Source organism: Sitodiplosis mosellana, unplaced genomic scaffold (assembly GCF_009176505.1).
Source record: "Sitodiplosis mosellana isolate CC-2019 unplaced genomic scaffold, AAFC_SMos_1.0 Smas_scaffold_6181, whole genome shotgun sequence".
In the NCBI taxonomy this organism is placed as follows: Eukaryota; Metazoa; Arthropoda; class Insecta; order Diptera; family Cecidomyiidae; genus Sitodiplosis; species Sitodiplosis mosellana.
The window spans coordinates 452250-479254 of NW_022601422.1; the positions used below are offsets into that span (position 1 = coordinate 452250).

The window sequence follows — 27005 nt, forward strand, 5'->3', positions numbered from 1 at the left end:
AAATTTGATTATTCTTCAAATGCGAAAAAAAACCACTTTTCGCACTATAAAAACCAAATACCGAAAATGCGTCAATTAAATGTAGCGTGAATGGTAGATAAAATACAACCATGTTTTATACCTTCAATTCCGGGCTCGCCAGGCAGTCCACTGAAGTATACGTGAAACGGAGAGAGAGAGAGGGGAAAAAAGCGGAAAATCGTTATTACCATTAAAAATCCTTACTACTATCATTAAAATGGTATTAAATGGATGCGGTGTAATGTGCTATAGGAATGTGACTTTTTTTTTGGGTGTAAGAGACAGTAAATATTGGTTGATCGTTGGTTGGTTGGCAGGTAGAAATTGATGAAATCTAACAAAAGGTTTCAGGGGGATGTTAACGGTATCGAAAGTTTATTGTTGTAAAATGTCACACTTCAACAACAACAATAACAACAAAAGAAGAAAGAATTGAATGATGAAGATTCAATAAGAAAAATCAATAATACTCACTCCAAACCTCGAGGCCCAAGCGATCCGGGTTCACCCGGACTGCCTTTTTCTCCTTTTACACCGTCTTTACCATCTTTGCCTATATACATTTAAAAAGGGGGGCATCCATTAGTATAGTATACATATATAAAAAGTTAGGAGAAAGAAAAAAGTATTCGCTTCAATACCATGCATATCATTTTGATTTCATAACAACTCCGTCAAAAGTTCTTTAAAACAACAAGTGTACTTAATAATTAAAACACAGTACCATTTGTAATTTTAATTACTTTATAAGTTTTTTTTGCATGTTCGAAATGAATCAGTAAGAATAAAGTTGACCCACGAACAAGTGCCCTTGCACACACAAAGGACATAACCTAAAATTTATTCGAAATGGTGATAAACTATACATTTAATGATGCTGACATCTACTTTTGTGATAAACTTTATCTCATTTGTATTTATCAACTCCATTAAATGATATTTAAATGTATAGTTTAATCATCATTTCGAATAAGTTTTAGGTTATGTTTTTTTGTGTGTGTGTGTGTACATAATATAAAACCGTAATATAAAATTGGTTTAAATTAATCGAGAAATGTAGAATGCATTTACAATGAAAATGCAATATGCGCAAAGTGAAAATAAAAGAGAGACATATCTATGTGCATGGTTCATTTTTGTTTGGAATTTTTATTCTGTTCTTGTTTCTATATTATTTTTGTACTCAGCATGCAACAACATGAATCGTAAATGGAAGATATTCAGCAAATGATGCTCTAGCGGCATCTATACGGTAGAGTTTGGACATTTGATTAAATGATTTCGTCACAAGGTTTACCCAAATATTGGAAATGGCATTTCAAACGTCATTCATGATTCATGTTAGTGAACTTCCGATAGGGACAAACAGAACTCTAAAAGGTTTTGGATCTGTTGAATATAATAACATTGTGCTTCACAGCGTTGTCAGCATGTTTCATCTTTATTTCAACAATTGTTCTCCAATGATAACAGACTGATAGCTACGGTTTTATATTATACGAAGTTCGTGGGTTAACTTTATTTCCACCGATTCAAATCAAAATGATATGTTGTTTTACATGGTATAAAAAAAAATATATGAATGATAAAGAGGGAGACAAAATTTGTGCACACTTGCCATCTATTCCCGGTGGTCCTGGTGGCCCTCTAATGACTGTGACATCATCGTCGTATTCGTTTTCCTTACCTTGGCCAAACAACTTTTATTGTTTTTGTTTGTTTATTTTTTTTTTCGTGATGAAAACAACAAAATGTTTATTGAGAATAGTCATTGAAACTTTTGGTTGGATTTTTTTTTCATTTGAATTTTGGTTTGTATTTTATTTGCCCGTTGAGATGTGATTTGGTGTACATAGAAGAACCGTTAGCCACTTTGCGTTAGCGGTGCTTGGTGTAAACACTGGTGCAATTTTTTTTTGTATATCGTCTGACAACAATGATAAACTCAGGCTATCTAATTGCACAGCAAATTGTTTCTCTACATCGCTCGATAGGGAAATGACTTGCACGTAAATTAAATACACACTCCGAAATACAATGAAATTGATACGAGTTAAGTCAGGAGCACGGTTTTTCTCCACGAACGTGTATTCGCTTTTTTTCACAGAGAAACAAAAGCCTTTGAAGTGTGTGAAGTGAACCGCGTGTTGGAAAAGCAAACTCGTTTTTTTACCTGTTTTTGCTTTTTTTAATGCTCAAGTGCCTTCGCGAAATGGCAAAACTAATTTTTGATGTGTTGTGTGAGTGTGTGTGTGTGTGTGTGTGTGTGTTTGTTTGTTTGTGAAAGGAAGGAAGGCGAACACAATGTTTGCTGTTTGTTAATTTTTCGCCTCCTCCCCATTAGGTCCTGCATGTGAGCAATTAAACTGAACGACAGCAGTACGTGCGGCAATTTATTTGAAATCTTAGCATACACCGTGTGTGTGTGTGTGTATGTTTGCATCGACGTAATGATAAAACCAAACATAGTCTTAATATGATGTTGGTGTAATGAGATAAAACTGGGTTAAATCCCGGCTTTACTTAATATCGGCAACGCTACCATTCTGTAAATCAGCCACCATCATCCTGGCTGGAGAAACTAATATGTAAACGCATTTATGGTTATATATATATATATACAAAAAATTATGGGGTTGTCATTTTCTTGTATATCTTGACCAAGAGAGAGAGAGAGAGAGAGAGAGAGAGAGAGAGAGAGAGAGAGAGTGTGTGTGTGTTTTGATAAAAATATGATAAACTCATTTACAAAAAGTTCATTCAATACATCTATATACATTTTAAAATGAGTGTTGATATTTTGACACCCCATAATCAGAGTAATACGGTTCACGGCATACACTGTACAACAATCAATGGTTTGCGCGCTCGCACATCAAATCATCGTTGTATCGCCCTATTAGCATTTGATTTTCATTTTCGAAATTATAAATCATAAATTAAATGCATGGATTTAATTTGAATACGTTGTAGTTGTATAATCGAAGACATGCATACGCTCCGTTTCTTGGCATTCGAAACAAAGTATGACAGAGATTCAGATGAAGGTAGGTAAATAAAGAGATATTCATATTATTTACATGAAGAAACCTAGGTGCTAAATGTATGCATTAATGTCACCTTTCAAACACTACTGGATTGTATGCATTTTCATATCTCATAACACTATTCATATAATAAAACACACCGAGAATATGTTGTGGAATACTCGCGCGCACAACACTAACAAAACAAAGTAAAGCATGATTCTACGATGAATTCGTTTAACGATGAAAATTCTGTGGTTTTGGTGACATTAAACGCACTCACCACATTTGGTTACATTTGTTTTGGTATGTTTCGTTTGCTCCAGTGTGTGACGCTAGTGTACAGTTGCCACACGTTCAATGCGCAAATAACGGTAGGTCATGTGGATTCCACTTGGTTTGCTTGTTTATGGTAAGGTATATTCAGAGCATGAAATTTATCGGGTTGAAAGTCGACGTACATCGACCGACACACTTACGACGTTCATCAACAAGCAACAGAAGAGTTTCAAGAGTGAATTGCGTCTTGCGTATCGTTTCATGCGAAATACATGAAAAGGGATTGTTTTCGAAACACTTTGTACAGAAGATAAGTATGCGAGAGAACATTATTGAAGTCAATCAGATGCTGAGAGCATGGCAGCGGAAGGAGCAACAGTAGAATTAAGGAGAGGAGGAAGATGATGAAAACAGTTCAGAGAGTGTGAGAGAAAATTGACAGGAAAAAGAAGAAGGATTCTCGGAAAATTTTCTGTACATAAAGTCACGATGTTCGGTGGTTCGGTTTTTGGTTTGGTTCGATTCATGCGAACATCAAAAGTAAATGTATTCAAAAGGAAAAATTACTGTGTAACACACAGTTTATTCCTCGTATCATATCATACTTACTCGTTTGCCCCTCTTTCCTCGTGGCCCCTTTTCACCTATGCAGCCGCAATAAAGCAAAAAAAAAAAACAAGAAGATGAATCAAAATATTTAATTTAATAAAAAGACGATTAGAACTTTTTAATTTATTCGTGATGAAATAAATGGAGCCGAAAATAATTATCTACAGCTCATATATTTTCTTTCACCAAGCCATTTTTAATGAAGTAAATCGGTAAATATACTACAGTAATTAAAATGTGTTGGCAAATGTTTACCTTGTGGCCCCGGTGGTCCTTCGGGCCCAATTTCACCTCGTTCTCCCTTCGGTCCTGGACGAAATGAATAGAAAGAAAAAACAACGAAAATAGGATTTGAGCTTTTTACCACGATAATCTTGACTTATATAAAGCATGAGACGAAAATCATTTGAAAAACGAATTTCGCACGAATTTTTTTTTTATTGACAATGACAACATCAATAAACAAAATTCAATGCATGTTTGATGCTCGGTCATGTGAAAGTCGTGCGATTGACATGAATAGTCTCTCAATTTTGATGTGATTCTTTTTGTAGTTTTTTTTCTTCTTCTCGAAAATATGCTAAAGGAGTCGGTAGCACACATATACCAATCAATACTCACTTATGTGTCGACATCGAATGCGTGTGATTTTCGTTTTGTCATTGACAAATTGTCAATAAATTTAATCTTTGAGTGATTGAAAGCGCTTGAAATTGCTATGGTTGTTTGAGTGGTTTTTCGATTGTGTTTGTCAAATGCTATTTGGTTACCATAAATATTTACGTATCTGTATCACATACCTGCTGGACCTGGATTTCCCGGTGGACCAGGTGGTCCTTCAATGATTCCAGTCGGTAAATCACCTTTGAATGTCGTTGTTAGACCTCTATCACCTTTGTCACCCCGTTCTCCCTACGCATCGTATGGAAATGGTTTTCGATGTCGGTGGTGGTGTTGGCGTTAGCAAAAGAGAACAAATAAAATACATTCAACCAGTTTATTTTGGTGAATCATACATTCGTACGATGGAATTGCGTTCTAATTCTCTCGCTCGCTCAATTTCAATTGGGGTGCGACTGTTTTGGGTTCGCTATGAAAACAGCGTCCTCTTAAATGTTTTTCTGCATATGTACAGTTATAGGAAGTCGGCATTGCATAAGAATAAATGCCTCATCCATGCTAAAACAATGTATATGAATCTTTGGGAATAATGTTGAAGAAATGACTTCTATTTTAACAATTTTGGAAAAAATAATACATTTAAATATTTCACTACTGAACACATGTAAGACTCTTACAGTAAGAGGGCGCATTTGTAGCTCGAATGTGGCGTATTTCATACAAAATGAGAAAAAAAAAACAGTCGCGCTACGTTCTTGATGTTGAGCCCACGGCATTTAATTAAAATGTCAACATTTGAGATTAGATGCAAATGGAAAAAATGTTTCCTTTCATACAGTTGTACTGTGTTATATTTGTTAGCGTTAACTCTTTTAGTTACATTCATACATTGAACTTTTCTATTATGGTTTAATTTTGCATTTTATTTGAAATGAGTTTAGCGACGGTTTTGTCGTCGTATATTGATTGGGAGCTCATTATGCATTTCAACTCCATAGTACAATGCATTGTCAAATGCACTAGAATTTTCCATTGGATTGAATGTTTAGGAAATTAAGTTACAAACAGGGCTTAAGAATCGCACAGAGTTAACCCTGTGAGTAGCGCAATGCATCACAATATCTTGTGCGCTACACGCACACGAACGGACGACGAACAGTTCACAGATTCTCAAATACAAATGAGTTTACCACTGTCCGTTCAATGTGGAGAGCAAAGCAGAGGAGAAGTAAGTGCGCGGTGTGCGCACACAACTCAGTTGTTATGCGAAGACCATCGCACACGAGCGCTGTGGCTCTCACTGAAATGAGTTTTACTGTGAACTGAATGCGATTCTTAAGCCCTGGTTACAAATGTTCACGAGAACCATCAAAATCACTTTACATACCTTCGGTCCAGCCGGTCCTGGTGGGCCTTCTGGTCCAACGGCTCCCTGATCTCCTTTCTCCCCTATCTCGCCTCTCTCGCCACGTTCGCCTGGACCTCCTAATTGAAAGAAACGAGCGACAATTATTAGAATCTAGTTTAATGCATTGAATTTCGTCGAAGTGAATAATGCAAATGATACGATGCTCTTCTTTGAAAACCAAAATCCTGCTGTCATATCAAGTGAAATATTCTAATTAGACTTAAGTGTCATGAAGCGAACGAAAATGGGAAAATCAAACTCACCTGGTCGTCCGTCATGACCGGGAATCCCCGCAACACCTTTTTGTACACAATGAAGCGATAACGAACGTAAGGAATATTAGAAAATCTTTTGTTATCAATCTAGTATGATGATGATTATTTCATCGATATCAAGTGATTTTCCATTGAATGTTAACAACTAAAATTAACTCACCAATTGGTCCTGGTGGGCCTGGAGGACCACGCTCGCCTGGCTCACCCTGGCATTTCAAAAACAATTGAAAAATTTCCATATCATTATTTGTTGATTGAATTCGATGTGCAGAGAGAAAAACGTGTTTGAGCACACAACGCCCAAGGGTCAGAAGGTATGGATGAGAAACGTTAATAGTTTCCAAATAAAAATTATTGTACTCCCTTTTTTACGGTTGATTATATTTAAAATGATAATGATTTGAGAGTTTGTTAAATAACTTAAAGCCATTTATAGTGCTCACTCTCTCGCTCGGCATCATTTTAGCGTGCAGGGAGAATCGTCGTATTATTGTCGGCATTTGTGTGCATCAAACACATTATTTTCTCCGTTTGATTGAATTGAGTTGAATTTTGAGTGGTTGTATATGTATGGAGTTCAAATTAAGTAACAAATTTACGGATTCGTTACGCTGTGAACTTTAAACGCTTGTCAGCGATTTCCGACACCACACAACTCAAATGTCCATTCATTCCAAACGGGCTCTAGTTTTTATTCTATTAAAAATATTACAATAAATTAAACTAAACACACTACCAAATCATTCCAACTGTAAGATGAATCGTTATCGTATTTAAAAAAAATCAAATCTAACAATGCCTATTAGTGGTTATACAATTTGTGGTTAGACATGATCAACAATTTAAATAATATGTGTATGTGTGTGATTAAAAGTGATTGAATAAAGCAATTTAAATGATCCATCACAGTTATCGAAACATTTTCGGGTAAAGAATTTCATTGTAAAAAGAGAAAAAAAATACACATGCACAAAATGATGTTAAATATATGAGCCGTTGCGACAAAAAAATTCCCTCAGATTTTTTGAGAATTGAATCGAAGCATGGCATTTGTCTACGAACAAAGAGCAACAACGCAAGTTTTTGAACCATAGCAAATGCACGTAAGTGTGAGCGAGAAAACACGAGTTTTCGGCGTCCGAAGGAATAGGAACTTCGGCGCTGGTTTAATGATGGCTCAATGGGAAGCCATCAATTTGTATGCGTAAGGGTTTGGAAGCGATGGACACATTATTTTTGCCGAATTCCGATCGGAAATCCGAGTTTTGGACATGTGTAAATTCTTCCAAATAAACCAATGCAATTACACCAGCGCTCCGAGGTTTTCATACAAACTGCCCATGTAAACGGTCACAATACCAGGGGGATTACAGATTGACAGTTGAGCTACATGATATATACTGAATGAATAGTTCTGTAGCTTGCCGTATATGATATTGTAGGGCAAACTGCGGCGCTAGTGTGCTTGTGTTTCAATCTACAAACCCCCTGCGCAATACAGCCGAAAATCCAAAAAAAAAAAATTTAATAAATAATCCATAATGGTGACGAAATATTGTGAAATATTGCGAAATCATATGACAAACAACAAAACATGTAAAATATGTGCGGATTTAATTTAAATTGTATTTTATTTTATTTCAAATTTATTTTTTTTATTTTTTTATTATTTTTTTCACTGTTTCGACATCAAAACAAGAATGAATATGACGGAGTGAATTTGAGCGCGAACAAATTTGAAATTTTTTCTTTCGCATTCTGCCGTTCTCCAGTAGTGGCGCTCTACTATTTCACACTCCATGTTTTAAATAGAAAAATTGACAGAATATTGCCGGGTGTTCATTTGTGTGAGTGCGATTGTGTAAACGACAATGTTCGTGTCCAATATGTGTACGATGACAGCTTCGAGCATTCCACGCGTAGAGGCGTCTTACGTCAAATCTTTCCCATGTATTTTTATACGAAGAAAGCGACCTTGGTCACTGAATGTCCCAAATTAATCGACTGAGTTAGTCAGTCAAAAATTTTCCACACAGGGTCGCTTTCATTCGAAAACTTGCGTCGTTGCTCTTTGTTCGTAGACAAATGCCATGCTTCGATTCAATTCTCGAATATTCTGGAGGATTTTTTTTTTGTCGCAACGGTTCATATACATATACAATTATATAGAGTAATAGTTGTGTTGAAAGAGAGGCTGACCAGTTCGACTGTTATCGACGTTTTCAACTGATAAAAATCAACCAAAATTCCAACGTGCATTTTCATTAGTGTTTTTATTATTATTGCCCCTTAAAACTGAATTTCTTGATGAAGCAAGAAATGAACAAAGTTAGACTGAAAGCGAACAACCAATCACATTCCGATTGACCATCAACAAACCAAGTGCTTGTGATATATTTCTTTTGAAAACTATCAAATAATATTATTGAACTAATTAATAAGATGGAGAGATAGAGAGAGAGAGAGAGAGAGAGAGAGAGAGAGAGAGAGAGGGAAAAGGAAGAGAGTGATTTCATCTTGATAAAAGCCATTCAAACGAAATACGCTTTGTATTGCTGATGGCCATTGAAGCATTTATTGGCGCTAACTTTGACTATAAATTCTCTCTACTTCTTCTCTCTTCATTCTTCTTTTTCTCTCGCTCTCTCTCTCTCTCTCTATCTCCCTCTTTCGGGAAGTTTGTTCGCGTCCATCGAAATTTGTATACATTACGCGCGCGAGACAATTCATATTCATCGTGATGCTTTGATTGCCATGCAAAGTGAAGAAAGGAAAAATACCAACAAGAGACACGTGACATAAGAAAGTGAACAGACGGATACGTGGGTAGAACCACACACAAAGAGAAAGAGAAAAAGAAAATGGTGTTTTAATTTTTTTATAGTCTTGGCACCTAGCGCCAGATCCTTACATACTCACAAATTAGGTTGTTTTCATGTCAACGATGTCGTGAAATCCGTCGGAGTTTCATTTTTTTCTCTTTTTTTCTTTATTTTTTTTTGGGGGGGAATAGGACTAAAAAAAGTTGGTTTTATTTTTCAAAAGAAGAATCTGGCATACACAGAGAGAAATCCAACATGGTTTCACCAATACAAAAACATAATTTTGGCATTTTACAATAGTATTTGTGAAAATCGCAACAAACGTTTGGCTGTCAATATAGTACGAATTTGAGTGCGTTCTATACAAATAATTTTTCTCTGTGTATATTTGATGTTTTGGCATCATAATCGCAAGCTTGCAGATAAATTTTTTTAACTGAAATGGGGGGACGTTGGTAAAGAAAGCTGCATTTGACACTTGAATCGATGGCAGGAAAGAGGGATAGAAGCACGCAAACAAACAGACAGACAGAGACAAAATGTAGTGTTATTCGAGAAGTTGTTGTTAATATCTGTAGTGCATTGCGTTTGGCACCGTAAGGTGCCATGTGAAGCATCTGTTCTATGCTGTGATCAGCTGCTTCAGAAAATGAAAATAATGTTTGAAAAGTTTATGCATCTACTAGAGTATGTATGAACACAGTGATCTGGCGAACTAAATTTTCAAACCCGAGAGAGCACAGACACTTTTTGCTCTATGAATTTCTCGCATTTTGACACTCACTCTTAAAATTTAGGTAGGAGGTGGAGTTTAGGATTGCGATCAAATAATATCAAATATTGTACACTCGACGATGACGACAACAGCCCGTAACGTCCATCACACTTACTCGGAACCGCACACTGCATCGCATCATTGTAATACATACTACTAATCGAGAACGATCGAGCGTGAAATGTGTTGTGTGAAGGTATTCGGTATGTTTGTCAACCGTTTGTCGTCGTTGTCGTCGTCTTAGTTGGGTCATAAAAGCATAGCTAGCACCAAATCTATATCTACGGCGGTCATTGGTGTCATATTTCGAAGAGCAATGAACACACAAAAGACCGACACCACATTACAAATCTAACATACAGCAATTTAGCTTTTTAGACTATTTTATTCGTACATCTCTCGCTTTTTAAAAATAGAAAACAATTCGACATAATTGAATTAATGATTCAATTTGAATGCATACTTCCTCTCTCGAAAAAACTCACTCCAAATATATACACTCATTCATTCATTCAGTTGTCGTTTTGCGAACGAAACCGATTTTAACATCGCACGCACACGCACATGCAAACAAAGGCAACAGCGTGTGTTGATAGAACGCGAATTTTAGAAATGTCATTTGAGTCTTAATGCGACAACAAGCAGCGGCTATTCAAATATATACACAATGTTATCACATCGTTCATCTAGCCAGCCAGCCAGCCAACCAACCGATATCTTAATCCAGAACATATTTCGACAAACAATTGTTTGAGACAAAGAAAATGAAATACAAACAGAGAGTGCGAGAGAGATAGAGAGACATTATTGTTAATGACGAAAGGGGATAGTTAATGAGTAATCTAGTACATATGCAATAAATAGATGGGAGGCAGCAGACTGGATTGTGAAATTGGACGAATTGGTTTTGAAAGCGTTGTGGATGTTTCATTGCAACTATTTATAATGGGATGAGAGCAGAGAGAGAAAGAGAGAGAAATTGATTGAAAAGGCACTAGAAATGTAGGGAATGCTTTTGCATATCGTACACAATGCTATCAGATTGTAATTGTCTCTTTTGTGTGTTTCTGCTATATATATATGTATATTTAGGCGTGAACAACATTCTGAGTTGAGCTTTAAATACTTACACGTAGCTGTATAATTGTTGCAGCTGAAATGTTATGTCCAGCACCTTGTAAATCCTTCAATTTTAACACGAAACACCAGCAAAATATTAGTGATGGGTTTTTTGTTGTTGTTGTTGTTGTTGTTGGTAATTTTACAAATGAACTGTTGCGACAAACAAATTCCCTCAGAATATTTTAGTTTCAAAGTGCAACATGAAATTTTTTTTATATAGTTTACAACAACAACTCCATATGAAAAAAAACTTTATGTTGCACTTTAAAATTAAAATATTCTGAGGGAATTTTTTTGTCGCAATGGTTCAAATGTACAACAGGAAAAAAATGTCAAGTGAGAGAAAGAGAGAGAAAAAAGTCTATTGATTTATTGTCGAAGCGTTGCCACATACGGTATTGGTGGCTATTTGAAATTTTATGTCGAATTCGTCGCCGTAAAAATGATTCAATCCACACACACACCCTTACAGTGTTTTGCAGCACATGGAATGTAGAGCTATTGGTCTGATTTTTCCCTACCATTTTTTAACCCTTTAAGCTGATTTTTGAAATTAAAGAAACTGCCTAATTTATACTAAATTTTGTTATTTATTTTCAACGGCGAGCTTGTTTCAAAAATTGTAAAAAATAAAATCAAGATCTTCTTTATAAAGAATATATTTCTAGAAGACTTGACAGAGAGAAATGATGTTTTTTGTTACCGCAAATAAATCAATATTTGCAGTAATATAGTTTTTAATCCATAGTGTTTTTAAAAGCAACGTATTTTGATGATACATAGCTGAAAACTTACTTCGATTGAAAACCTATTTCATGTAGTGCGCAGAAACACATAGTTTGTTGTGAAACAACAAAGTAAATTTAATCAATGCAACTCTCAAGAACTTGTTTCTGATTGTAGCGCTGCTGCTGCGGCACATATTGTTTGTCGTCATCGTTGTGGAAGTTTTATTACTTTCATTTAAAATTGAACAAATGGTATTTTTTTCGCCTGCGGTTTTGCGAACCGCAAAGAAACGTAAGTGTCTCTTTTTACATTCCAGACAACAAAAACAAAAACAGCAACAACAACAACAACAACTAACTATATATAACGACTGCTCATGAACGATTTTAATGCAGTTTTGTGTGTATGTGCGCCATGAATTATGACGCGTATTGTTTTTTTCGTCCTTTCAATTTTGTTCACTATTATTGTCGATACGATGGCCAACACCATATACATTTATCATTGAAACTTGAATGAGTCAAAAGATTTACGAATACGATGCGCCATCGCCATTGCCACCGCCGTCGCTGACAAACACATATTCCAGACCAAGCGTCCTATCTTCGGTGCAATTTTCCTGTGTAACGCCATAGCTAGGGGAATATCACGCGATTTTTATCCACAAAACTTATTTCTATCTCATTTATTTCTTTCAAATCCAATAAAATCTATTTTATTTCAAATATTCCGCAAAATCTGTATTATTCACTCGTATTCACCATGTGAGATACGGTGTAATATTTGAAATTATGCTGAGTTTTGAAAACAAATGTGAATTTTTGCAGATTTTTGAAGATATGTTCAATAATGAAATTCAAGATGGCGTAGTGAGCACGCCCGAACTCTCAAATTTTCGAAACTAAATATCAAATACAAAAATACACAAAACTTCAAATGAAAAACGTTAAATTCACTATGGGAAGTGTCACTAACCAAAAATATTGTTTCTGTATGAATTCAGTGTCGTGCTATCAAAATGGTCGTCATTGTGGTGGTGCTGACAATACTATTCAGATCGCAATGCCGCGGTATATTTGAAAAAATCTCAAATATCTCGCACAATCTAATATAATTGAAAATAATTTTTTAAAAAATGCAAAAAATCAATGAAAATTCAATGGAATTTTTTCGTGATATTCCCCTAGCGCCATAGCGCACAAACATGCACGCCGATTTGATTGAATCCTTATCTAAATCATCTTGGGTTAGCGCAAAATCGTGCGAGCGCTCACCCAATTCCAAAAGCGAAGCCGTTTTTTTTGGACAGCACTTGCATGTTTTTCTGCCCAAGAAAATTACAATATTTGACTTATTTATGATTTTTTTTCTCTGGTTTTTTTTCATCAAAGAAGAGAATTATGATGACATTTGATTAATAGTGACGATTACGGGTGAATAATGGAATTTCGAGCGAAAAAAAATTGCGAGCACCAAAAAAGAGAGATTCAACCACAAAAACACGCAAGATGAAAAACACAAAGAGATAAAGTGTAATGTGGATGGCAACAAATGGCAGCAATTTCCAACAGCTCCTTAATGTTTTGCCAAGAAGTGAATGAGTGATTGTTGCTCCTTGATACCGCGTACAAACGAATAACAATGGCAACGATGGAACAGGAAAATGGCATAGCTAAGATTAAGAAAATGGCTTTAAAACATCGGAAAAAAAAATTGAGAGCACAAAACGCAAAGAGCATTATTTTTATGCTGGAATTTAATTGTCGAATTGGAAATTGGACGTTGAACCGGGCATATAACAAAAATAGACCGATTTAGCCCGAGTAAATCCGAGATTGATGCGGCTTTTGAAGACAAAACATTTCCATCAAATCATTTTTGTCGGCTTTAGAGAAACGGCAGAATTGCTAACACCTATTGGAAGAACCAAACAAAAAATATGTAATAGACAGGCAGACAGAGAGAAAATGAGCAATCGAAATAGATGATGGAGATTCAATCTTTCGATTCTGAGCGTTTTGTTGTTTGTGTAGTGTTGTCGATTGGTATTGAAGAGAGAGGTTGAGAGAGAGAGAGAGAGAAAATACGTATATGTAGTGCGACCGCATTCTGTGGCATTTGTTTATAGAGGCAATGGCAGAGTGCATGATTGGAATTTTCATGATATAATCTTTTTAGTACACGCAGAATTAGATTTACACACTCATATTACTCGAGCCCATTCGAACGACGAGAGCATTCAGCTCAAGATGTAATGGGGAATGAAAGAGAGATGAGGAACACACAGAAACGAAATGCATCGAAGTTTATTTAATATTTATGTTTAAAATACCTCTTAAGTAGTATCAAATGCCGTTGCTTTTTTCGTTGTTGTTGTTGTTGTTGTTGTTGTTTTGCTTTTTCAATCAATATTATGTTATTCACGTTTCTATTTATTCACCTTTTGTGTGCATAGCTTTTGTTTCTGTTTGTTTGTTGAATGCGTTTTGAATCGTTCGCTTTACATTTTCGAATTTCCTCTATCTCGAACTTCCCCACATCTATCATCATCATTATCGTCATCGTCATCGTCGTCGTCGTCGTCGTCGTCGTCGTCAACATTATAGACGGGTATTATATTTTCATTCTCGTCTCTCTCTATCTCTCTTTCTCTTTCACTGCTAATGCCACTGTTGTTCTGTTGTTTTTGTTTGATCATTGAATGCTGTTATCCATCGTCTTTGACGCTAGTGCATCCATAGTATGGATTCCATACACACAACTCGTTTATTTCTTTATTAAACCATTATACAGGCACTTTAGAGATTTTATGCGTCATTTTTCCTTCGTTTTGATGGGTTAATTTTTTAATACAGACTGACTTTGTTCCTTCTTTCTCTTTGTTTTATTGAAAAACGTTCACTGAAAATGACACACAACGATGACTTATACTATTTCGGGATAGTAGCAACGGCAGCAGCAGCAGCATGAGCAGAAAAAAAAAACAATAACTATACGGTGGTGTAACATTTGAGAAATTAAATTGTGAAGAAAGTAAAAGCCATGTCTGCGCAAGCAATTTTTTGGTGTCTGACATGATGGTGTGTACAATAGAAGAGTATGCGACTTTTGTCTGCCACTTTTAACACACAATATGTTCCGCGTATTATTTTTTTATTCGTCTGTCTCTCTGTCTTCTGTTCTATAGCATACGCTGTCAAAAGGTTCATTGGAACTTTTCCAATAAACCATTCTCATTTCGGAGAAAGCTTGTGCCGTCGGAACAAATTCCTTACAACCTTTTTTTAATATCGTTTTTTTCGGGATTGTTTTACTACATTCTCTAGTTTTTGTTTAGCATTAGTTTTTATACTTTTTTTCTGTCTCTAGATTTACACGAGCGTTAATCAAAACCTCAAATTTCACATTCTTGAATTGTGAACACTTTTTTTTGTGTCTTTCCTTTAAATTGTTTCTGGCAACCTTTATTTTTATTTTATTTTATTTTATTTTTATTAAACACCGCCAAGCTCTGGCTGAATATAATGTGGGTTTTGATTGAGGTTTGGCAGGAAAAGAGTGCAAGACTGTTACATATTTAAAATAATAAACAATTTGTAGCAATAGGTTTCGATAACTATCAGTTCTCGCCTCGTTAAAAACCATGCTCTTTTCGTAAATTATGCGGTAATCACAATAGTAGGAACATGAAAACGAAAACAGTCATGCAACCAAGATGGAAATGCCTGATATTAGTCTATGCAAACGGTCCAAGATAACCTTTGGTAAACGTTTCCAAGGGACAAAGGCTATGTGAAGCGTTTAATTACGCGTTAATTTGAGACTCTAGGACAGCAAAAGTCGTCGCTCAATTTATACCGGTAGATAAATTGACGAGAAGTTTTACGTCTGTAAAGGCAGATCCATGTCGATTGCAGAGTGCATTGAGTTGACATGGACTATGATTTGAAACGTAACTAGAGCATTTGATGCTATTTGATAAATAATTCAAATTTGATTTCAATGATAAGAATATTAAGTCGCCAACTCATGGATGGCTTTAACAAAGAACAAAATGAATTTACAATAAATAAGTGTAAACATCACAGAAAGGTATCATCATTTCAATACATATGGAAGGAATGTACGGAAAATAATTCGTCAGAATTTTAGTATTGATTTTTGCTGCGTGATTTGTGTGGGCTCATGTTTGTTGCAATCAGCGGCATCCCAAAGAAAATGGCACACGGACAATCTGTGTTGTCCTTGACGGGTTCGTCCGTTTGAGATCATGGGTCGGGTTTAACGGCAACATGAAAATCGTAATTCCATAATTAGTGTGGGTAGTATCTACGTGTTCTCGTAGAGAACATATACAAATAAATGAGGTTACCTGGATGAAAAATTGACGAGGCGGCCAGGTAGTCATTTGAGTTTGCAAAGCGATCCAAAAGTGGTGTCCGCCATTTTGCGAACCGATGATGCAAAATTCGTCTTCGAGGTAGCTCTTGTGAACAATTGTGGCACCATGTTCGCCATTTTGCACATTTGAGGAATTGGAGCCTCGCGCACCAACTTCATGTGCTTGTCATTGACCTTGAATTGCTCACTGTGTCTCAACGAACGGCCATTATGGAATGAGACTTGGTCACTAACTGTTGGACAGTTAGCGTTACCGTTGATGATGTCGTAGAAAAATGTCAATGACGCGTTGACACGTCGACGGCGAAGACTAATCATGTTCAAGTCTGACAATCGCTGCTCATACGGTGTGATTGAATATTGGTTATGCACGGATGGGTATTCACGACGAGCGTACATAGTGAATTGGCGTTGCACGGATTCAATTTTGTCGCTGTGGATCTTGTGGAATGGAAGCCATACCATGGCGCAGTAGTCGAGGTGGGATTGAACCAATGCAAAATACAGCGACTTTAGTGTGGTAACGTCGGTGATATCATGGCAGAAGCGTTTGACAAAGCCAAGTGCAGCCGTTGCCTTCGAAGTGACCATGTCGATGTGTTTGGCAAAAGATAGCTTTCTGTCAATTAGAACACCCAAGTCCTTGTGTTCAGTCACTTTGTCGAAGGTATAGTCGCCATAGGTGTAGTTTGTATCCAAATGCTGACGTTTCTTGTAGATAGATAGTACTGCACATTTTTTGAGGTTAAGGTGCAGCCGATTCACGTCACACCAATGTTTAAGTTTGTCGATGGCTTGTTGCAATATCTCCGAATCTTGCTGAGATTTGATGATTTTGGCAATTTTGATATCGTCAGCAAACAATAATATCATGATGTCTGGGGGCATTTGATCCACGATGTCGTTGATGAACAGCAGGAACAGTGTTGGTCCGAGGTGGCTCCCCTGTGGGACACCCGACGACGCTGTAAAGTCGACCGACTCACTTGCTCCATGTTTGACAAATTGGGTACGATTTTCCAGGTACGACTTAAGCCATGCCAGCATGTTTTGAGGTAGATTGAATGTTTCCAACTTCTGGATCAATATGCTGTGATCAACTCGATCAAAGGCTTTCGTAAAGTCCGTGTACAGGACATCAACTTGAGCTCCAGTGTTTAAGCCACTCTGGGCGTAGTACACAAACTCGGTTAGGTTTGATGCTGTAGATCGTCCTTTCATAAAGCCATGTTGGTTAGGCGAGATGCGATCACGAACAATTTCAAGCAAATTTACGTTGACGAGATGCTCGAAGAATTTAGCGATCGTTGGTAGTTTTGCTATGCACCTGTAGTTTTCAATGTCCGATCTGGCGCCCTTTTTGAATATGGGTGATACACTCGATCGTTTCCATTCGTCGGGAAAAATGCCAGATGAAAGCGACTCATTGAAGATCTTGGTCAACGGACTAGCAAGCGTCTGAGCACACTCCTTTAAAATCAAAGGATGAATACCGTCAGGTCCAACACCTTTCTTGGTGTTGACCTTCGTCATTTCAGTCATGACAAAATCGAGGTCAAGCTGGAAACAAGAGGTGTTCTCAGACTGAGGTGACGGTTGATTATTTGGCGTCGTTGATGTGGAGTAATTGCTCCCAAAGAAGTCCGCAAATAAATTTGCTTGCTCTGATTCGCTGGATGTCTTGGTGTCACAGAATCGCATGTTTTTTGGAATGTTATCAGTGCTCTTCTTAGAGTTAACATATTGCCAAAACGAAGAAGGATCACTTTTCAAGTTTGATTTCATTTTGTCGACGTACTGATTGTATAGTTCAGTGTTTTTTGCACTGAATTCCTCGTGCAATTTTTCAAATGGCTCCTTATCATTGGTCAGCTTCCAGTAATCCCAGGCTTTTTTCCTTAAGTTCTTGAGGTGTCGAAGTTCTTTGTTTTTCCATGGACATTTTTGGTTGTTCTTGCGGACATACGTTGGAACCGTACACTGAATAGCTTCCGCTAGCACGTCATGAAGGGATGACACCTTCTCCGCAAGTGATTTGTTTGCGAATAAGTCATCGAAATTGACGGCAGCAAAATATTCGTTCATGCGCTGAAAATCAGCCCGTTTGAAGTTGAAATGCGTATTATTCTGGTTTTCGGAACCACTGTTATTCGGATGCCATTCAAATTCAATCAGCAGAGGAGGGTGGTAATGGTCGATTTTATCCGTCAGTGACAGTTTAGTGGCATCGGAAATTGATGTGTTGGCATGGTCGTTTGTGAAAAATAGGTCCAACAGTTTGAAGTTCCGATTTCTTATTGAATTGATTTGCTGGAGGCCCAGGCCCATCAGGCCGGTAATGAAATCAGCAGCACATTGGGAGTGGAAATTAGAGGGAACAAGCACATTGCTATCCTCATCGTCATTTAACCACTCAACGTTTGTCAGATTAAAGTCACCAACAACTATCACAACGTCATCGGCATTTGTCGTGAGTGATTCAATGGCTGAACGATGCAAGGCGTAGATTTCGTTGGGTGAGTTCGGTGGAATGTATGCATTGTAAATAAAAATGTTGTGTGTTGGCAAGCTCGCTTTAATGCATACGTGCTCAATGTCCACTTTGTCGAATTTAATTTCTTCAGTAGAGAAGATTTCATTGTTGAGCGCAATGAGAACACCTCCACCTCGTCTAAATGATCTGTCTTTGCGGTAGACGTCGTAAGTGCTATTAAAGAATTCGGCATTACGGTGGCTATGTTTGAGCCAGGTTTCAGTCAAGATGACTATGTCAAAACCGAAAGCAGCACATTTGTGGAAAAATTCATCCTGTTTGTTACCCAAGCTGCGAATGTTTTGGTAGTAGACACTGATGCGTGTCGCGTCGGGTGTGTGCAGCTTGGGGTTCAACGGAATCGTCTGTTGTCCACGCGATGGACGAAACGGTTTTGCTGTTGCTCGGAGTTTGCTGCGCGGTAGAGACTTGGGCGCTGAGCAAATGGATTGAACCAATGGTTCACATTCGGTGTCGTCGGTGCCTGTGTATAAGCGTACATTGGCTGAGGATGGTTTCTGACTCTGTTTGTGTTGCCATTTGAGGGCATCCCGTTTTTTGACTGCCGGTTTGAATTTGCATGTGGTGCACTGGTGGACGAGGGAGGTTTTGGTTTGTCCACAAATTCACAGGCCTTAACTGAACTTGGCCATATCGACGGGTTAATAACACGTTCAAAATATTGACGAGGAAAGGTCAGTTTGAACGTTATGAATTTGTAGCTTGAAATTGGCCGGCCACCACTTGTCAATCTTTTGCATTGAATCTCATTGACAATGTTGGATGTGGAGTCAATGGAGCGCAAATGACTCAAAATATCATCACAGGTGGTGTCATTTGAAAAGCGTGAAATGTGAACGCTCTTCGTCAGTTTGGATGACAGTAGAACTGATGGAACAATTTTCTTGTGTAAATTGCTGACCTGTGGTAACGGTACCGCTTTGGCGTGCAAATTGCTGGCTTGAGCGCGTGAGGCATTTTTTATAACCGGTTTGCGGGCCGGAGCGTGAACAAGATTGCGCAAATTTATTGCATTCTGCTGAAGTGATGGTGTTCTGACACTTTCATCAGCAGCGTTGTCAACGCGTGACATACCTGGATCGTCGGATGATGTGAGGCACGTACGTTTCACCGTTTCGTTGATTAAGCAACCAATTCTACGCTTAACGTGTTTTTGGTCCGGACGTGGAGTGTCAAAATATACACTCGATGTAGCAGCATCCGATTCGACATTTGGGACGACTGTAATGTCCAAGTCATCGTTTTTTTCACTCACGTCCATCGGTTCCGCTGACTTTTCTTCGATCACAACATTTTCAGTGTGCACGGTGGCATTGGCATTTTCAATAAAACGAAGAAACGAATTTTGGTCAATTTCAATCACTTCTGTAGCACCGATATTCTGCTCATTTCGTTCATTTTGGTTGCTGGCATTCTTTTGCGGTAAGTCCGCGCACAACACTTTGTCGATGAGAGGCACTAGCGATTGTTTGAGGTCCAAAATAAAATTTGAACACTCAGTGAAATTGTTTACAATGCCACTAAGAGTGTGTGGCTGACAACTGTCACAATACCACTGTAAACCGGAAATTTTCGCCAAAAAGTTTGTCAGAGTTTTATTGAAAACAGTGGTGGAATCATTTTTATTAAGGCACGCAAAATGAAAATGTTTGCCGCATAAACCATAGCATGAAATGCTTTTGTTTTTGTCATTGGCTACGGGTTTCACACACAACGCACATTGGGCCATTTTATGGTTATAAAAAAAACAACAACAATAACACGGGAAAACGATGTGAGTAACGAGAGCGACGTAACCAAAAATGTGCACAAATTATCACAGAAATAAATCGACGAAATTGATGTTGACACGGATGATTTTTATAATATTCAAATACAGCAAGTCTTTACGAATAGAATGATATAAAATTTGTGACAAAAAAATGTGGATAACTATTTAAAAACGATAAAATAATGTAAACAAAGACGAGAAACGAAAAAAAACACAACTGTCAGCGTAGCTGTCAAACGTCCTTTTTGACGTTATTTTTTATCAAAAGGTACATCAACTTGAAAATCTGCGCGTAAAAAAAGAGCATCGAATGCACACCGTAGGAAATTGACACAATTGTCCCTAACGGGGCAAGAAAATGCTTCAAATAAAAATGCCAATTGAATGGGTTTACCTGAAATAAAATGTTCCATTTACAGAAACGGTAACGATGACAAAAAAGAAATGTACATTCAATTTCGAAAACGGCAAACAAATCCGATTGGCATTTTTACACTCAATTTCGTTTTTTTTGCACACAATTGCTCACAATTTTTGTTTTTTGTGTTTGTGTTTCGAACTTTGAATAGTCGGAACAAAACTTTAACTCCCATGACGATTACATCGGATTTATATTGACGAAAAATCATCATGGCAATTTTGCTGTGGGTCTGCGTGTATAGTTTGAAGCCGAAGCCTTAATAATGGCTTAAAGATATATGTCAATTAAAAGGGTAACAACAATAACACAAAAAAAACGAACATCTAAAAGCAAATAATATCAATACCTTGAGGTTAAACCATTCTACAACATAAAGCTACTAAAAATATCGATGTTGATCCTACCGGTGAGATTGGATGAACAAGAGAGAAAAAAAATGCCATAGTGATAGTTGAGCGCAACAAAAATACATATGTTTTCGTCGCATTTTAAACAAGTTAGAAAAGAGAGTGTTTACTTCGGGCGATTCAATTTGCATCAACCCATTCCTCATTCTAGAGAGATAGAAAGAGAGAGAATCGCCAAAAAAATGAACACACAGGCTCATACGAAGTTGCATGTTCCGTTTTTTTTTCCTGTTCGTTTCCAAGCAACACCGGCACAATCCAACGAGGAGCGAAAAAAAAAATTGGTTAACAAGCATATAGTTAAAATTCGACCTGTGCAAAATAAATTAGTGACATGTTTACACAAACACAATTAGCATCGACCAATTTTACAGTGCACTCTCTGTTGATTGATCGCGTCGATTGCAAATTGAATATTCACAGAGATGGTTGATATGTAAAATCTCACATCGAATCAATCTAACATAATGTTAATTTTTGCTAAAAAGTAGGAATTAAGGAAAGATCTTGTCATTTTTAAATGATGAAAATAGACTCGATTCGAAATGATGAAAAAAAAAAATCTCGAAATCCTTTTCAAAGCAAGTTTCTTTCAAACTAGCACTGAAATCCATGTTCAAATTGGGATTTAGAAGCTAACTTCAATACAGTTTGCTGCCAATTCGGTATTCTCATTATAACCATCATCAACAACGACGAGTTGCAACCGACAGAGAGTGAGCTATATACATTAGCATATACAGTTAATGAATCTGTGTCTGATCAAACTATAAAAACGCAAACATACGCTACGATAAACATTAAAAAAAAGTATGTGCCTGTGAAAACAAGAACAATAACAACAACACCAATTTCGAATGTATTTTTCATGTTTGGTTTTATACCTTGACGGCAACAATTTCTGCATAGCCTAGAGAGCCACCGCGTAATGTTGTAACTGATCTTTTGAGTCCCTGCATTGATGTTGCGCATACAAAAGATTGGGTAAAGTTAAACACAAAAATATTCTCTCATTGCATAAATTGAAAATGAACGAGGCGAGGCGCATCGATGGAATTATATAGAAAAGAAAACCGACAAAAAGCTAAAGCTGAAACTATGACATATATATATATTTTTCTGGCATAAAACTACTGAATTCTCTGGACTGGAATTGCTGGAAGTACGACAAGCTGTCGCTTGCACAGTTGAAGCGTAATAAAATGAATTGTTGAAAATGCCAATACAAGGGATCTTCTGTACTCACTTTTTTCAGTGGAAGTAATTGGAGAGAGAGAGAGAGAGAGAGAGATATGTGTGTGTATGTATAAGAGGGAGAAAAGAAATAGCAAGCGTAAGAAGAAAAAGAAATCGTCCGAACAAATGGCATTTTGTGTATTTTTCATTTTCAGTTGACAAGAAGTCATCGTTGTGGAAACTGAAGAGCTCTTACCGAACTGCACACTATACACACCAAGAAATGGGGTTTTGACACGAGCAAATGGAAAAATCTAACACTTTTCAAGCATTTAAAATTGATTCAATGTATTTTTTCTTCATCACATACTCTCCATCTCGTCTGCGTCGCAAGTCATAGTGTGCGAGATATATGTTTTTGGCCTCCTTTTGAACAATTTTTCGGAAGCAAAGTACGTAATTGCTGAGATTATATCGAAACCACTCTTATCGTTTATTCTGCACAGTAACCAGAGGAAATGATTTTTTCCCTACTTCTTCTTCTTCTTCTATATATCGGAATGGAGATGAATTTTCCAATCTTGTAAACTTTTCGATTTGTTTTGTTTGAAAATTACTAACTATTTGGTTTGGACTGCATGAGAGGAAATGGTCCTCTGGGCTTGAAATATATGTAAACCACATCATTCAATGTGAATTTTACGTTTTCTATTTGCCTTTCGGTTTTCCATTTTTGAACAAATATACGTGCGCCGTCGACCTTTCTTATCTTTTTTTCTCGTCTCCTTCTTCTTGTTTGACTCGGCGACAAACAAATACGGGTGTACATAATAACAACCCCAGTCAGCTCATGATTTTAGTGTAGTTGCTAAGAAAGAAATGTTTCTATACCGATAGAAACATATCACAATAAATGACTACGATTTTTTCGTAGTTTTCGTCAATGTTTTTACAATGCGACTAAGATAATAATTAAAGAAAACTGAAACAAATACCTTAACTGCTTGGAATACATCGATGGACGGTTGTCCTAAGTCGCCTTTTTGACCTTTTTCGCCAGGGGTACCCTGTAACAAATGTGTTTTTTTTTTGCATGAGAAAACAATAGATAAATTGTTGATATTTGTTTTAATTTTTTCCGAAAAAAAAACGAAAAAGATTCGTCTTCAATTTGAAAGAAGAAAAAAAATGGGGAAGAAAATTTTAATAACATCTTATCTTGCGAGGATTTCAAGTGATTTCAAATGATAAAAATGAGAGAAAAGAATTTCTCAACTTTTTATCAAGAATCTTGTACATTTCTTGTGAAATCTTGATTTTCACGCTTTTGTCACGCCATCATCTCAATAAATGATTATTTTAACCCATTTTCTACCAGCGTTCGATTTTTCGAACAAAGGCCATCCCTATTCATATCTCAATTAACGAAAAGTGTGCCCAAGATTATTTGGTCAAGTTCAGGCGAATCGCACGTTTGTCACGCCATTTTTCCTGGCGTCAGATTAAACAAACTGAGAAACGTAGCATTATTTTTCCCCGTAATATAATGAAATTCAAAACTTTGACTTTGAAGAAATGTGACTATGTATGTAAAATGACTTACCGGTTCGCCTTTAGGGCCATCCAGTCCAATTGGTCCCTACATAGATAGACAGCACAAATGGAAAGGGAAGGAGAGAATAAATTTTTAATTAAGCTGTTTTCAAATATTCTGCCATGCTATTGACATTGTGATGACTCAATTAATTAGCTAAGAATTGTGATAAATGATTCATATTATATAATTGCTTCGTCGCTAACTTTTCGAATTGATTCTAAAATGCAAAATCCATTGAATGAGTATGTTGGAAAAAAATTATTTGAATACAACTCAAGGTGAAATGAATTTTGCCGATAATTGTTGGGCTTTCTCTGAATTTTTTTTGTACGAAAAGTCTTAACATAATTCTCATCAATCACTTTATATCCATTACTAAAAACTAATAAAGTTTTCATTATAATCCATTAAAAGGAACTTCAAATATTCTCATAAACATGTTTTTTTTTCTCAATATTTATATAAAATGGGTAAAAACTGAAATTTTACTGCCGGTCCAAATTCAATCCATGTGTGTGTGTGTGTGTTAAGTTCATTATTAAGTTTGATGGAACAATATAATTTTCATTAGATTCTATGGATGTGTATTTTTTGGCGTGTATATGTGTTCTTGTTCATTAGTTATAATTATTTGAGATCGTTCAACCGTTTTTTAGAATCAGCGAAATGGGTGTTCGTCCGCACTGAATATAATTATATACGGGTTATTGTACGCGCGCAATACTGATACCATTAGCATACAAACACAAACGTGAGGAAAAGAGTGAGAGACAGAGATACAGGGAGAGGAAGAGAGAGATGAACGCACTGTAAACGATGGTCCAAAACATGGTTTAAACGCCGGAGTTTGTACACGAAAGTGGTAATTTTATACTGGAAACTGTTCAATGTTCATACTCCGTTGCTATTTACGCTTGCTTCCTTTTCTTTCTCTCTCTCTCTCTCTCTCTCTCTCTCTCTCTCTCTCTCTCTCTTAACTCGAAGACATTTCATCTGCACGAAACAGGAGAGTATGCTTGAGTAATTTTAACTATGATTCAAAGTGTCTGTGTTGTTTCAAAACTTTGATTAGCTACAAAGAACTTGCGAAACTCGCTTTAACTGTCCGTCTCTCTGGCTGTTCCGAAGTTTTTATCGATTTGTGTGTTTGTGTTGTGTGTGCATGTAGTATTGATTAAAGACGCACTACGCGCATTTACTTTACTTTCCGAAGGGCGGCCCGTTTGCGCCTTCTTCGAAAAAAGGATATCACTTTCAACTACTACAGAAAATCTTCTTCAAGTCGATTTCCACAAAGTGCGACGTGTTCGCTCGACGAAATATTCACGATTTATCACGATGGCATCATTTCCAACCTTCCACTTATCTTAACTCCGATATAAATTCATTTTATTTATATTTTTGTGTGAGTGTGTTTCAAGTTTTGACATGGATTTCAAATCATGAACGAGCTGAAAAACATCCGCGAAAAGATTTTTGATAATGGGAAAATGTGCCAAAAGTGCGTGAAATGCACGGAAAATTGGATTATTGGCTTGAAATTTAGAATTATGTATCCATGAGTACACACCGAATATATAGCATTGGCATTAAATCCATGATGAAAATTCACCAACAAAACAAAATAAATTAATGTATTTGAATTGTTCAATGAATTGAGCGTATTTATGCCAAAAATTAATCATTATATAATTCCAAACCAACAGACACTCGATGCTACTGCGACTGGATTGGTGCGGTACTGGAAAGTTTCAAAATTAATGGAATTTCATTTGATTTTCGTGACTGCCGAAAATGGCCAAATAACTTAAATTATGACATCTGTAAATTCCATATGGTGGAGCAGTTGAGCATGAGCGCTCGATGAGCTAATTTAAATGAAAGGTCAAATGATTCACATGACGTTGTGCACTGAATAATCTAGTCACCAAAGCACAAAATTTTTCGAGTCACACACACACACACACACACACACACATCACAAAGAGAGAAAATAAATTCCAATTCCGTAGCTAAAAAATTGAATTCATTAAGCAGTCAAACTATCAAAACTGACAAACTCAAAATTGAGCGCTTATTCTCGTTTTCACTTTTTTTCGGGCGTTCGTCTGAATTTATTCCCAACTAAAAGGTTCAAAATGTTCTGTCATGAACAATTTGCATGAACAGACAAAAATGTTATGTTGATTCAACCCGAAAACACCTACACATAACAACTAGAAAGATTATATAAATATTTCATTTTCAATATGTACCGGAAAACCATTTTTGCCAGGTGGTCCAGTTACACCCTGCAATAAACAAGAAGAACGAAAGGCAAAAAATGAAATCAAAATAATATAAATAATAATGAAACGACAACAACAGAAGGGAAAAAGCGACCAAATGAAAATGTAATACGCTAGAAATTTTATGAAACTGCGTTCATTTGCAAAACTGAAGGGTTAAACTTTTAAAACTAAGAAGAAAAAAAACAAAAACGGACGCAACAACGGAATGAAGGGAAAAAAGTGCTGTCTGATGCTGAATTTCTTGACTCCTGCACCAATTGCGTTATTCACAGTGCAAAATTGTTATGGTTAGCAAAAAAATTATCTTTGTATAAGTATAAGTATGATACATATAATTGATAAACAAGGTGAATAAAAGAAAAGTTGACCTTTTAGCCATAAAAATGTTGCACTGCAAAATACCGCAATGAACGACCAATTCGGAAAATTTAGCTCTATACAGCAGGTATTTAAAAGTCTTTGAAAAACAAATATGCAAATTTGACCCGTTTTTTCTGAAAAACTACTTCTAAATGTGTTGATGAGAATAAAAGCGGCATTGCAAAATCGATTTTTACGGAAGATTTGTCTTCGTAAAAACTCAATGAAAACGTAATATGAACTTCGTTTCAACTCCATGTTACATTTGCTTCGAGCGAATGTTACGTTTTTGTAAAAACAAATTTCTCGTTGCATTCCGTAAAGATGGTTTTTGCCATGC

The 27005-nt window shown here is 36.6% G+C and overlaps 1 protein-coding gene across 8 annotated transcripts in view; it reads right to left on the reverse strand.

The window, feature by feature from the left end:
- LOC129576218 (collagen alpha chain CG42342) overlaps positions 1-27005 on the reverse strand; it is a 57606-nt gene that overhangs the window by 19048 nt on the left and 11553 nt on the right. For 4 of the 8 annotated variants that reach the window (XM_055460923.1, XM_055460921.1, XM_055460927.1 and 1 more), the window contains exons 3-15: positions 26270-26305; positions 24021-24056; positions 23413-23484; positions 22126-22194; positions 6400-6445; positions 6228-6263; positions 5944-6041; positions 4736-4847; positions 4191-4244; positions 3936-3970; positions 1640-1721; positions 496-574; positions 122-150 (exon numbers count right to left, since the gene is read on the reverse strand). In XM_055460923.1, the coding sequence (XP_055316898.1) occupies positions 122-150; positions 496-574; positions 1640-1721; positions 3936-3970; positions 4191-4244; positions 4736-4847; positions 5944-6041; positions 6228-6263; positions 6400-6445; positions 22126-22194; positions 23413-23484; positions 24021-24056; positions 26270-26305 (784 nt within the window). Of the gene's footprint in view, positions 1-121; positions 151-495; positions 575-1633; positions 1722-3935; positions 3971-4190; positions 4245-4735; positions 4848-5943; positions 6042-6227; positions 6264-6399; positions 6446-10966; positions 11021-22125; positions 22195-23412; positions 23485-24020; positions 24057-26269; positions 26306-27005 lie in introns of all 8 variants that reach the window. The other 4 variants (XM_055460924.1, XM_055460922.1, XM_055460925.1 and 1 more) reach the window with 4 other exon arrangements.